At 43.6% G+C, this 13,985-nt stretch overlaps 1 protein-coding gene across 4 annotated transcripts in view; it reads left to right on the top strand.

Annotated features, from left to right (window-relative positions):
• The first annotated feature begins 1,534 nt into the window (after positions 1-1,534).
• Positions 1,535-13,985, top strand: part of KCNQ4 (potassium voltage-gated channel subfamily Q member 4) — a 215,947-nt gene continuing 203,496 nt past the window's right edge. Inside the window, exon 1 of one of the 4 annotated variants that reach the window (XM_056556984.1) lies at positions 1,535-2,321. In XM_056556984.1, the coding sequence (XP_056412959.1) occupies positions 2,053-2,321 (269 nt within the window). In that variant the 5' untranslated portion in view covers positions 1,535-2,052. The remainder of the gene's footprint in view (positions 2,322-13,985) is intronic. The other 3 variants (XM_056556982.1, XM_056556983.1, XM_056556981.1) reach the window with 3 other exon arrangements.

Genomic DNA, 13,985 nt, shown 5'->3' with positions numbered 1-13,985 from the left:
TCAGAGAGCACTTAGACAGAAAATAACAACCTTAACTTCAGAAGCTCATAAGTACTGAAAGGATTAAGATTTTTTAATAGAATTAATTTACAAATCTGTTTAACTTTCTGGAGCCAGTTGATATATATAAAAAAAGATTTTGCCTGGAATACCCCTTTAACATACCAAATTGTGAATAAAAGTAAACATAGGTTAGTCATGCTAGTGATGAGCGGCATTGCCCATATTCGAATTTGCGATATTTTGCGAATATATACACGAATATTGCATATTTGCATCACTCAATTGGCCCACAAGTGAAAAGATGGAATATGCGAATATTCACATATGCGAATATGCGGAAAAAAGTGAATATTCGTAATTTCGAATATATAGCAAATATATTCGCAATATTCGTGAATTTGCGATATTCGCGATAAAAATTTGAAATGTGAATATTCGCGCCCAACACTAGTAGGTGCCCCTCTGGAGGTGACACTATAACAGCATTGGGGAATTTGATTTGTTATTGGACAGGGAGTCATAGTTGTACAGTGACCCCCCGACCTACGATGGCCCCGACATATGATGAAATCGACATACGATGCTTTTTTATGTCGGGGCCATCGCATTAACTGCTATCCGGCAGCGCCAAATGCTTAAGCTGCTGCCGGATAGAAGCTTAATGTTCCCCGTGTGGTGCGGTAAGTATTACTTACCCCTCCACGATGCTCCGGGGTGCCCTCCCGGTCCAGCGCTGGTCTTCCGGTGTCTTCTCAGCCCTCTCCGATGACGTCAATACGCTGCTGCGCACGTCATCCAATAGAAATGACGTAGGCAGCGGCGTAATGACGTCACTACGCAGGACCAGTAAGGCCTTGCGGAAGACAGAAGAGGACCGGAGAAGACAGCGGAGGACCGGAGAAGACAGAAGAGGACCGGAGAAGACAGCAGAGGACTGGAGAAGACAGTGGAGAGCCCAGCGGAGGCCGGGGTCACTATCGGGAGCAGCAGGGACACCATCTCGACAGGTGAGTACAGCTTCCTATACTTTAGATTGCACGAATCCCTTAACATACGATGGATTCGACAAACGATGGCTCGTTTGGAACGAATTACCATTGTATGTTGAGGAACCACTGTATATAGGACAGTGGCCACCAAACTGATAAACTGCAGATGTTGCAAAACTACGACTCCCAGCATGCCCGGACAGCCAACGGCTGTCCGGGCATGCTGGGAGTTGTGGTTTTGCAACAGCTGGAGGTCTACACTTTGGAGACCACTGATATAAGGGAATGACTTATAGACAGTTATAAAGGTGGATGTGACCTTGATGCCAGTGGGTACTTCAATAGGTCAGTGTAGTGACAGCCTTGTCCTCAATGGTTAACCCTTTTCAGCTTGCCCCCTTCTAACCCTGCTGGCTGGCCATCAATAGACGCCGACAGCTGCCCACAGAGCTGGCATGCAGAGAGTAGTCAGCGTGGACAGCTGGCATTGTGTAAGCAGCTTGGTCAATAACTGAGGGATACCCAGCTGTGGGCACTATGCAGCTGGCTCTATAGCCGTCCATCCCGCGGTGTATCTGATAGACTTCTTCCCCATGACTGCTTACAATGACAGGCAGAAATGAGCTCCACTTAAAGGCACAGAGCACCGGTGAAGGTGAGCTCGGGCAGTGCCAGGCAGTGTGAAGACTATGGGGCGGTAGTGCCCGGCGGGCAAGTAACATTGGGCATTGTAGTAGTGGGCTGGGAGTAAGTTGTCATAGAGTAATAAGAGGGGGTGGGCTCAGCCCTGAGGAGGCTGCTATAGAGAGAAGGCAGTCGGGACAGCGGGAACATACAGAGGAGAGCCTGGCATGTAGAGAACCCGTGCTGGGCACCGCTCACTATGTGCTGGAGCATATAGGAAACTTTTCCCTGGCATGGAAGCTGAACTTTCCTCACAGCTCCGTCCTCAGCCTGGCCGTCCCCGCTGAAGTTTGCCCGCTCCGTCCCTGCCTCTAGCGCTCGGCATCCCGTGCCCGGAGCCCTGTGATGAGCTGAGTCCTCCGACCCCTCAGGGAGCATGGCAGTGGGGGCACAGCCCCAGACGGACAATGGCCGGGTGCCCTCACTCACACTGGCCCCTATGGCCGGACAAGAAATGGAGTTCGTGGCGCTCACGGCCGTCCAGACAGAAAGCGGGAGCCCCCGGCGCCTGGGACTGCTGGGCACCCCGCTCCCGGGACCCCCGCGGAGTTCAGCGTCTCACAAGCGGTACCGCCGCCTGCAGAACTATCTGTACAACGTGCTAGAGCGACCCCGGGGATGGGCCTTCATCTACCACGCCTTCATGTGAGTACCCAGTGCCCGGCACCTTGGCACCGGTGCCCAGACAGTACCTGGTCACTGTGATAACATAGGCAGAGGGCTGCTAACAAACGCATCGGTACCGCGCTCTACACGGTTATATAGCGCTGCTTAGCAAGGACTGAGCACCTACCTGCAGGGACTACTGAGGTGGGAAGGTGTGAGCTGGGGCAGTCATCCTCTGCCCTGTCTGAAGTGGGTACTAGCAAGGAACAATAGAGGGCACTCTACACAGACAGGAGATAGGATTTTCACTTGGTGTCCTTTTAAGAATCACCATAGCAACCCAGGAGGCATCCTATTATTCTTGTTTTGCCAACTAGAATGGTTGCCAGACAGTTAAAAACGTCACAAATGAAAATGTGTTCCTTCTCTGTGAATAGATAGATCAGTGGTCTTCAAACTGTGGCCCTCCAGATGTTACAAAACTACAATTCCCAGCATGTCAGGAAAGCCGTTGGCTGTCCGGGCATGCTGGGAGTTGTAGTTTTGCAACATCTGGAGGGCCACAGTTTGAAGATCGCTGATCTAGACCAGTGGTCTCCAACCTGAGGACCTCCAGATGTTGCAAAACTACAATTCCCAGCATGCCCGGACAGCCAACGGCTGTCTCGGCATGCTGGGAGTTGTAGTTTTGCAACATCTGGAGGGCCACAGTTTGAAGATCGCTGATCTAGACCAGTGGTCTCCAACCTGTGGACCTCCAGATGTTGCAAAACTACAATTCCCAGCATGCCCGGACAGCCAACGGCTGTCTGGGCATGCTGGGAGTTGTAGTTTTGCAACATCTGGAGGTCCGCAGGTTGGAGACCACTGAAATAGATGATAGATAGATAGATAGATAGATAGATAGATATTGTAGATAGAAATGAGATAGATAGTTATGAGTTAGATAGATATGAGATAGATAGATGATAGATAGATACATATGAGATAGATAGATGATAGATAGATAGATATGAGATAGATAGATAGATAGATATGAGATAGATAGATGATAGATAGATATGAGATAGATAGATAGATCATATATAATAGATAAATAGATAGATATGAGATAGATAGATCATATATAATAGATAGATAGATAGATAGATATGAGATAGATAGATAGATGATATATAATAGATAAATAGATAGATATGAGATAGATAGATCATATATAATAGATAGATAAATAGATAGATATGAGATAGATAGATAGATCTTATATAATAGATAAATAGATAGATATGAGATAGATAGATCATATATAATAGATACATAGATAGATATGAGATAGATAGATAGATAGATCATATATAATAGATAGATAATAGATATGAGATAGATAGATCATATATAATAGATAAATAGATAGATATGAGATAGATAGATAGATCATATATAATAGATAGATATGAGATAGATAGATAGATAGATAGATAGATCGATCATATATAATAGATAGATAGATATGAGATAGATAGATAGATAGATCATATATAATAAATAGATAGATAAAAGACAGTTTCATACATAGATATTACTTAGATGACAGTTGGATAAGTACTAGATCAGAGTTTCTGAACCAGTGTGCATCCAGCTGTTGTAAAACTAAAACTCCCAGCATGCCAGGACAACCAAAGGCATGCTGGGAGTAGTAGTTTTTAAACATCTGGAGTCACCTTGGTTAGGAAACACTTTTAAGTAGATGACAGATACAGTGATCCCTCAACTTACAATGGCCTCAACATACAATAGTTTCAACATACAATGGTCTTTTCTGGACCATTGTAACTTGAAACCAGACTCAACATACAATGCTATGTAATCTGCGAAATGTGTCAATGGCTGGAAGAACCGACCAATCAGAATGGATATTTCACTGGTGAAACCCCTGTATTCCTAAAGTGCATGCACTGACTGGTGTCTGGTAGCGCCTCCTACAGTACAGGGAGGTATTACATGTTCTGTACACTTTAGCTGTACTACTGAAGTGCATGCACTGACTGGTGACTGATAGCACACCCTACAGTACAGGGAGGTATTACATGTTCTGTACTCTTTACCTGTATTACTGAAGTGCATGCACTGACTGGTGACTGATAGCACACCCTACAGTACAGGGAGGTATTACATGTTCTGTACTCTTTACCTGTACTACTGAAGTGCATGCACTGACTGGTGACTGATAGCACACCCTACAGTACAGGGAGGTATTACATGTTCTGTACTCTACCTGTGCCAGGGTTAGCTTCTCCTTTGGACACCAGGTGAGGGCGGCTGCATTTTCCCTTTTTTTTTTTTAAGGACATTGTGTGTTCTGTACAGGACCCTGAAGAAGCTTCTGTCCTCTATATAGACCAGCGTTTCCCAACCAGGGTGCCTCCAGCTGTTGCAAAACTACAACTCCCAGCATGCCCGGACAGCCGAAGGCTGTCCGCGCATGCTGGGAGTTGTAGTTTTGCTACATCTGGGGGCACCCTGGTTGGGAAACACTGAAATAGACAGTGATTACAGCTCCCTGCAGATCTTTCTTACTTTTATATGTAAGGATTTGCTTTATCTGTATTAGTTATCTACTTCTTTATCTTTAATCCTCACTTCTTCCTATTTTTGGATGACATTTTGGTGGCTTCAGAACCAATTACCAGGTTATGGTCTCAACATACAATGGTTTCAACTTACAATGGTCATCCTGGAACCGATTAATATTGTAACTTGAGGGACCACTGTATCTATTTGATAGACAGATGCCATCAGTGCCCCTTTACTGGATGGGAGGAATGCCCACTGATGTCTTGCAGTGGTTTTCTCCTAAAGATCAACCATGTCCGTCTACTTTGTTAAGACATCTGCATATTGTGAAGAGAGAGATTCCCCTGCTCAGGACCCCTTTTTATGAGGCCGAACAGACTCATTGTAATACACGGACTCACACACTCATTGTAATACACGGACTCACACACTCATTGTAACACACGGACTCACACACTCATTGTAATACACGGACTCACACACTCATTGTAATACACGGACTCACACACTCATTGTAACACACGGACTCACACACTCATTGTAATACACGGACTCACACACTCATTGTAATACACGGACTCACACACTCATTGTAATACACGGACTCACACACTCATTGTAACACACGGACTCACACACTCATTGTAATACACGGACTCACACACTCATTGTAATACACGGACTCACACATTCATTGTAATACACGGACTCACACACTCATTGTAATACACAGACTCACACACTCATTGTAATACACGGACTCACACACTCATTGTAACACACGGACTCACACACTCATTGTAATACACGGATTCACACACTCATTGTAACACACGGACTCACACACTCATTGTAATACACGGACTCACACACTCATTGTAATACACGGACTCACACACTCTTTGTAATACACGGACTCACACACTCATTGTAATACACGGACTCACACACTCATTGTAACACACGGACTCACACACTCATTGTAACACACGGACTCACACACTCATTGTAATACACGGACTCACACATTCATTGTAATACACGGACTCACACATTCATTGTAACACACGGACTCACACACTCATTGTAATACACGGACTCACACACTCATTGTAACACACGGACTCACACACTCATTGTAATACACGGACTCACACACTCATTGTAATACACGGACTCACACACTCATTGTAATACACGGACTCACACACTCATTGTAATACACGGACTCACACACTCATTGTAATACACGGACTCACACACTCATTGTAATACACGGACTCACACACTCATTGTAATACACGGACTCACACACTCATTGTAATACACGGACTCACACACTCATTGTAACACACGGACTCACACACTCATTGTAACACACGGACTCACACACTCATTGTAACACACGGACTCACACACTCATTGTAACACACGGACTCACACACTCATTGTAACACACGGACTCACACACTCATTGTAACACACGGACTCACACACTCATTGTAACACACGGACTCACACACTCATTGTAACACACGGACTCACACACTCATTGTAATACACGGACTCACACACTCATTGTAACACACGGACTCACACACTCATTGTAATACACGGACTCACACACTCATTGTAATACACGGACACACACACTCATTGTAACACACGGACTCACACGCTCATTGTAATACACGGACTCACACACTCATTGTAATACAGGGACACACACACTCATTGTAAGACACGGACTCACACACTCATTGTAATACACGGACTCACACACTCATTGTAATACACGGACTCACACACTCATTGTAATACACGGACACACACACTCATTGTAATACACGGACTCACACGCTCATTGTAATACACGGACTCACACACTCATTGTAATACACGGACACACACACTCATTGTAATACACGGACACACACACTCATTGTAATACACGGACTCACACACTCATTGTAATACACGGACTCACACACACTCATTGTAATACACGGACACACACACTCATTGTAATACACGGACTCACACACTCATTGTAATACACGGACTCACACACTCATTGTAATACACGGACACACACGCTCATTGTAATACACGGACTCACACACTCATTGTAATACATGGACTCACACACTCATTGTAATACACGGACTCACACACTCATTGTAATACACGGACACACACACTCATTGTAATACACGGACTCACACGCTCATTGTAATACACGGACTCACACACTCATTGTAATACACGGACACACACACTCATTGTAATACACGGACACACACACTCATTGTAAAACACGGACTCACACACTCATTGTAATACACGGACTCACACACACTCATTGTAATACACGGACACACACACTCATTGTAATACACGGACTCACAAACTCATTGTAATACACGGACTCACACACTCATTGTAATACACGGACACACACGCTCATTGTAATACACGGACTCACACACTCATTGTAATACACGGACACACACTCATTGTAATACACGGACACACACACTCATTGTAATACACGGACTCACACACTCATTGTAATACACGGACTCACACACTCATTGTAATACACGGACTCACACACTCATTGTAATACACGGACACACACACTCATTGTAATACACGGACTCACACGCTCATTGTAATACACGGACTCACACACTCATTGTAATACACGGACACACACACTCATTGTAATACACGGACACACACACTCATTGTAATACACGGACTCACACACTCATTGTAATACACGGACTCACACACACTCATTGTAATACACGGACACACACACTCATTGTAATACACGGACTCACAAACTCATTGTAATACACGGACTCACACACTCATTGTAATACACGGACACACACGCTCATTGTAATACACGGACTCACACACTCATTGTAATACACGGACACACACACTCATTGTAATACACGGACACACACACTCATTGTAATACACGGACTCACACACTCATTGTAATACACGGACTCACACACTCATTGTAACACACGGACTCACACACTCATTGTAATACACGGACTCACACACTCATTGTAATACACGGACTCACACACTCATTGTAACACACGGACTCACACACTCATTGTAATACACGGACTCACACACTCATTGTAATACACGGACTCACACACTCATTGTAATACACGGACTCACACACTCATTGTAACACACGGACTCACACACTCATTGTAATACACGGACTCACACACTCATTGTAATACACGGACTCACACATTCATTGTAATACACGGACTCACACACTCATTGTAATACACAGACTCACACACTCATTGTAATACACGGACTCACACACTCATTGTAACACACGGACTCACACACTCATTGTAACACACGGATTCACACACTCATTGTAACACACGGACTCACACACTCATTGTAATACACGGACTCACACACTCATTGTAATACACGGACTCACACACTCTTTGTAATACACGGACTCACACACTCATTGTAATACACGGACTCACACACTCATTGTAACACACGGACTCACACACTCATTGTAACACACGGACTCACACACTCATTGTAATACACGGACTCACACATTCATTGTAATACACGGACTCACACATTCATTGTAACACACGGACTCACACACTCATTGTAATACACGGACTCACACACTCATTGTAACACACGGACTCACACACTCATTGTAATACACGGACTCACACACTCATTGTAATACACGGACTCACACACTCATTGTAATACACGGACTCACACACTCATTGTAATACACGGACTCACACACTCATTGTAATACACGGACTCACACACTCATTGTAATACACGGACTCACACACTCATTGTAATACACGGACTCACACACTCATTGTAATACACGGACTCACACACTCATTGTAACACACGGACTCACACACTCATTGTAACACACGGACTCACACACTCATTGTAACACACGGACTCACACACTCATTGTAACACACGGACTCACACACTCATTGTAACACACGGACTCACACACTCATTGTAACACACGGACTCACACACTCATTGTAACACACGGACTCACACACTCATTGTAACACACGGACTCACACACTCATTGTAACACACGGACTCACACACTCATTGTAACACACGGACTCACACACTCATTGTAATACACGGACTCACACACTCATTGTAATACACGGACACACACACTCATTGTAACACACGGACTCACACGCTCATTGTAATACACGGACTCACACACTCATTGTAATACAGGGACACACACACTCATTGTAAGACACGGACTCACACACTCATTGTAATACACGGACTCACACACTCATTGTAATACACGGACTCACACACTCATTGTAATACACGGACACACACACTCATTGTAATACACGGACTCACACGCTCATTGTAATACACGGACTCACACACTCATTGTAATACACGGACACACACACTCATTGTAATACACGGACACACACACTCATTGTAATACACGGACTCACACACTCATTGTAATACACGGACTCACACACACTCATTGTAATACACGGACACACACACTCATTGTAATACACGGACTCACACACTCATTGTAATACACGGACTCACACACTCATTGTAATACACGGACACACACGCTCATTGTAATACACGGACTCACACACTCATTGTAATACACGGACTCACACACTCATTGTAATACACGGACTCACACACTCATTGTAATACACGGACACACACACTCATTGTAATACACTGACTCACACGCTCATTGTAATACACGGACTCACACACTCATTGTAATACACGGACACACACACTCATTGTAATACACGGACACACACACTCATTGTAATACACGGACTCACACACTCATTGTAATACACGGACTCACACACACTCATTGTAATACACGGACACACACACTCATTGTAATACACGGACTCACAAACTCATTGTAATACACGGACTCACACACTCATTGTAATACACGGACACACACGCTCATTGTAATACACGGACTCACACACTCATTGTAATACACGGACACACACTCATTGTAATACACGGACACACACACTCATTGTAATACACGGACTCACACACTCATTGTAATACACGGACTCACACACTCATTGTAATACACGGACTCACACACTCATTGTAATACACGGACACACACACTCATTGTAATACACGGACTCACACGCTCATTGTAATACACGGACTCACACACTCATTGTAATACACGGACACACACACTCATTGTAATACACGGACACACACACTCATTGTAATACACGGACTCACACACTCATTGTAATACACGGACTCACACACACTCATTGTAATACACGGACACACACACTCATTGTAATACACGGACTCACAAACTCATTGTAATACACGGACTCACACACTCATTGTAATACACGGACACACACGCTCATTGTAATACACGGACTCACACACTCATTGTAATACACGGACACACACACTCATTGTAATACACGGACACACACACTCATTGTAATACACGGACTCACACACTCATTGTAATACACGGACTCACACACTCATTGTAATACACGGACTCACACACTCATTGTAATACACGGACACACACACTCATTGTAATACACGGACTCACACACTCATTGTAATACACGGACTCACACACTCATTGTAATACACGGACTCACACACTCATTGTAATACATGGACACACACGCTCATTGTAATACACGGACTCACACACTCATTGTAACACACGGACTCACACGCTCATTGTAATACACGGATGACCATTCATCTAAATAGCTGCTTTGCTTCAGTGCATTGCTGGTTGCAGCTTCCAAGCTCCCATCAGATGTTTGTTGGGCGATGCTGGCAGCTAAATGCCCCATTTGCCCAAATTGAGAAATGGTCTGTGTTCGAGGAGGCAACGCTTTAAAGAGGGGTTTAAAATTAAGTAAAGAGGGAATGTCTTTTTTCCCAAACAGTGCCACTCTTGTCCATGGGTTGTGTGTGGTAGTGCAGTTCAGTCACTTTCGCTTGAATAGGAACAAGTTGCAATACCAGACATAACCTGTGGACAGGAGTGTCACTGTTTTTTGGTACAAATGTGATAGGTATCCCCTGTAAAGTGAGACATTACCGCACCACTCTCAACCAGTGACTGTGTCTGCATTGTCTACACACTACCAGCTCAAATACGGAGCTATGTAGAACTGTAGAGATCCCTGCACTTTCGTGAACACCTTTATTCTTTGCAATGGTGGAGGTGCCAGAGGTTCAATGATTCCTCAGGTTTTTATTAGATATTGATGACATATAGAATCAATCTAGCATCAGTGCCAGTCACTGGCATACCACATTACTGCTCTGGTTTTCTTATGTTTTTTTGTATGCATCTCAATCTCCTGTTTAACCTCTTAACCCCTTAAGGACCCGGGGTTTTTCCGTTTTTGCATTTTCGTTTTTTCCACCTTACCTTTAAAAAATCATAACCCTTTAAATTTTGCACCTAAAAATCCATATGATAGCTTATTTTTTGCACCACCAGTTCTACTTTGTAATGACATCAGTCATTTTACCCCAAAAGGGCGAAACGGAAAAGAAAATCATTGTGAGACAAAATTGAAGAAAAAAAAACACGACATTTTGTAACTTTTGGGGGCTTCTGTTTCTACACAGTACATTTTTCGGTAAAAATAACACCTTCTCTTTATTCCGTAGGTCCATACAATTAAAATGATACCCTACTTATGTAGGTTTGATTTTGTCGTACTTCTGGAAAAAATCATAACTACATGCAGGAAAATGTATTCATTTAAAATTGTCATCTTCTGACCCCTATAACTTTTTTATTTTTCTGCGTTTGGGGCGGTGATCTGATGTTTTTAGCGGTACCATTATTATATTGATCGGACTTTTTAATCGCTTATTATTAATTTTTTCATCATAAATAAAGTGACCAAAAATACGCTACTTTGGACTTTGGAATTTTTTTACGTGTACGCCATAGACCATGCGGTTTAATTAACAATATATTTTTATAATTCGGATATTGCTGCACACGGTGATACCACCTATGTTTATTTTTATTTACACAGTTTTCTTTTTTAAATGGGAAAACGGGGGTGATTCAAACTTTTATTAGGGAAGGGGCTAAATGATCCCCCATAGGGAGCTATAACACTGCAGAAACTGATCTTTTACATTGATAAGTGGTTTCTTATAGGAAAACATTGATCAATGATTCTGCCACTTGACTGCTCATGCCTGGATCTCAGGCACTGAGCAGTCATTCGGCGATCGGACACCAGGAGGAAGATAGGTGGACCCTCTTCGTGGCCTACAGCTGTTTAGGACACCGCAATTTCACCGCAGCGGTCCCAAACAGCCCACTGAGCTAGCCAGGAGCAGTTTAGTTTCACTTTAGATGCCGTAATCAACTTTGAACGCCGCGTCTAAAGGGTTAATAGCGTGCGGCACCGTGATCAGTGCCACACACTATTAGCCACGGGTCCCGGCCGTTGCTAGGTGCCGCGCACGACCCGCTATGACGCGAGGCCCCGCGTTATAGAAAGGGAGCGGACTCAGGGCGTACAGGTATGCCCTACGTCCTTAAGGGGTTAAGAAGGTTTATATACAGCTTTTAAAAGGGTTTTATTTTACATGTGTTTTATTCCTTATTAGGAAATATTGAGTTATCTCTTAAAGGGAAAAGAAAACATATATGTAGCTGGGGGTAGTCATCTATCCCGATCCCCCACAGATGCGTTTCTGATAGTTCCCAAACCCTACCGCTGTCTGCTGCTTTCTTCTGCCCCACAGAGCCAATCATTTGCCGCAGTGGTGTCCTGCCTCAGTCAGTGACTGGCTGAGCAGGCAGTTCTTGCAGGGACAACACATTAGAGGAATCAGGAAGCAACAGTGAGTGTCAGGGAGCGGGAGCATCGTAGTAGCATCTGAGGATCTGAGTAGGTAAGTATATTTTCCTTTTTATTTTTGCACCCCCCTCCCAGACATACATATATATAAAGTAAAAACAAAAGGAAAAATAATACATATATATATATATATATTTTTTTTTTCCTCCAGACAACCCTTTAACTCCTTTAATGTTACATTACAACCCATGAGCTGTCTCATTTCTCCCATGTGATTAAAAAATCGTTATTCCTCCTGCAGAAATTAATTACATAGTGCACCTTACATATTTGTTAGAGCACTAACATATTCCTCAGTGTGATAATACTCACACCAATCCCTGTCGCCCTCAGTGGGGCTCAGAGTCACTGAGAAGAACCCAGAGGAAGTCTACAAAAACACATGGAGAACATGCAAATTCCATGGAAATTTCATCTTTGATTGGATTGGGACCCCAGACGCCAGCACTAACCACTTGTAATGTAATGGCTGTCCAGCTATTGGAAAGAAGCAAGTTATCCTCTTGATGTGGCTTACAGCTCCACATATAGGGACGGGGACTCTAAGCTAGACAGTTTTATACATTATGGAAATATTGAATGTATAGAACTGTGAAATGTGCTGTAGATTTACAAGTGACATGCATGTTGTTGTGCTAAAATGGGCACTGCAAGATAAAAAAAAAGCTTTATGTTGTACATCTTGGCAAAACTTAAGCTTTTCAAATATAATTAATAAGAAAATTTTATATCCTTTTATAGAAATCATGGCTTATAAAACCATGGCTTTGTCCAAGCTGAAGCACAGGAATGGACAATGTCCAGTAAGTGAGGGTGGGCTTGCACTCCTAATAGGACTGATAGGACAAGAGAGAGCACAGAGGAGTCCTATCAGACAGGAGAGAGCACAGAGGAGTCCTATCAGAAAGGAGAGAGCACAGAGGAGTGCTATCAGACAGGAGAGAGCACAGAGGAGTACTATCAGACAGGAGAGAGCACAGATGAGTGCTATCAGACAGGAGAGAGCACAGAGGAGTACTATCAGACAGGAGAGAGCACAGAGGAGTACTATCAGACAGGAGAGAGCACATAGGAGTACTATCAGACAGGAGAAAGCACAGAGGAATACCAT

The sequence above is a fragment of the Hyla sarda genome, chromosome 2 (genome assembly GCF_029499605.1).
Source record: "Hyla sarda isolate aHylSar1 chromosome 2, aHylSar1.hap1, whole genome shotgun sequence".
In the NCBI taxonomy this organism is placed as follows: Eukaryota; Metazoa; Chordata; class Amphibia; order Anura; family Hylidae; genus Hyla; species Hyla sarda.
The sequence above is the reverse complement of the archived record's forward strand: the minus strand, read 5'-3'. Positions and strand labels throughout refer to the sequence as shown.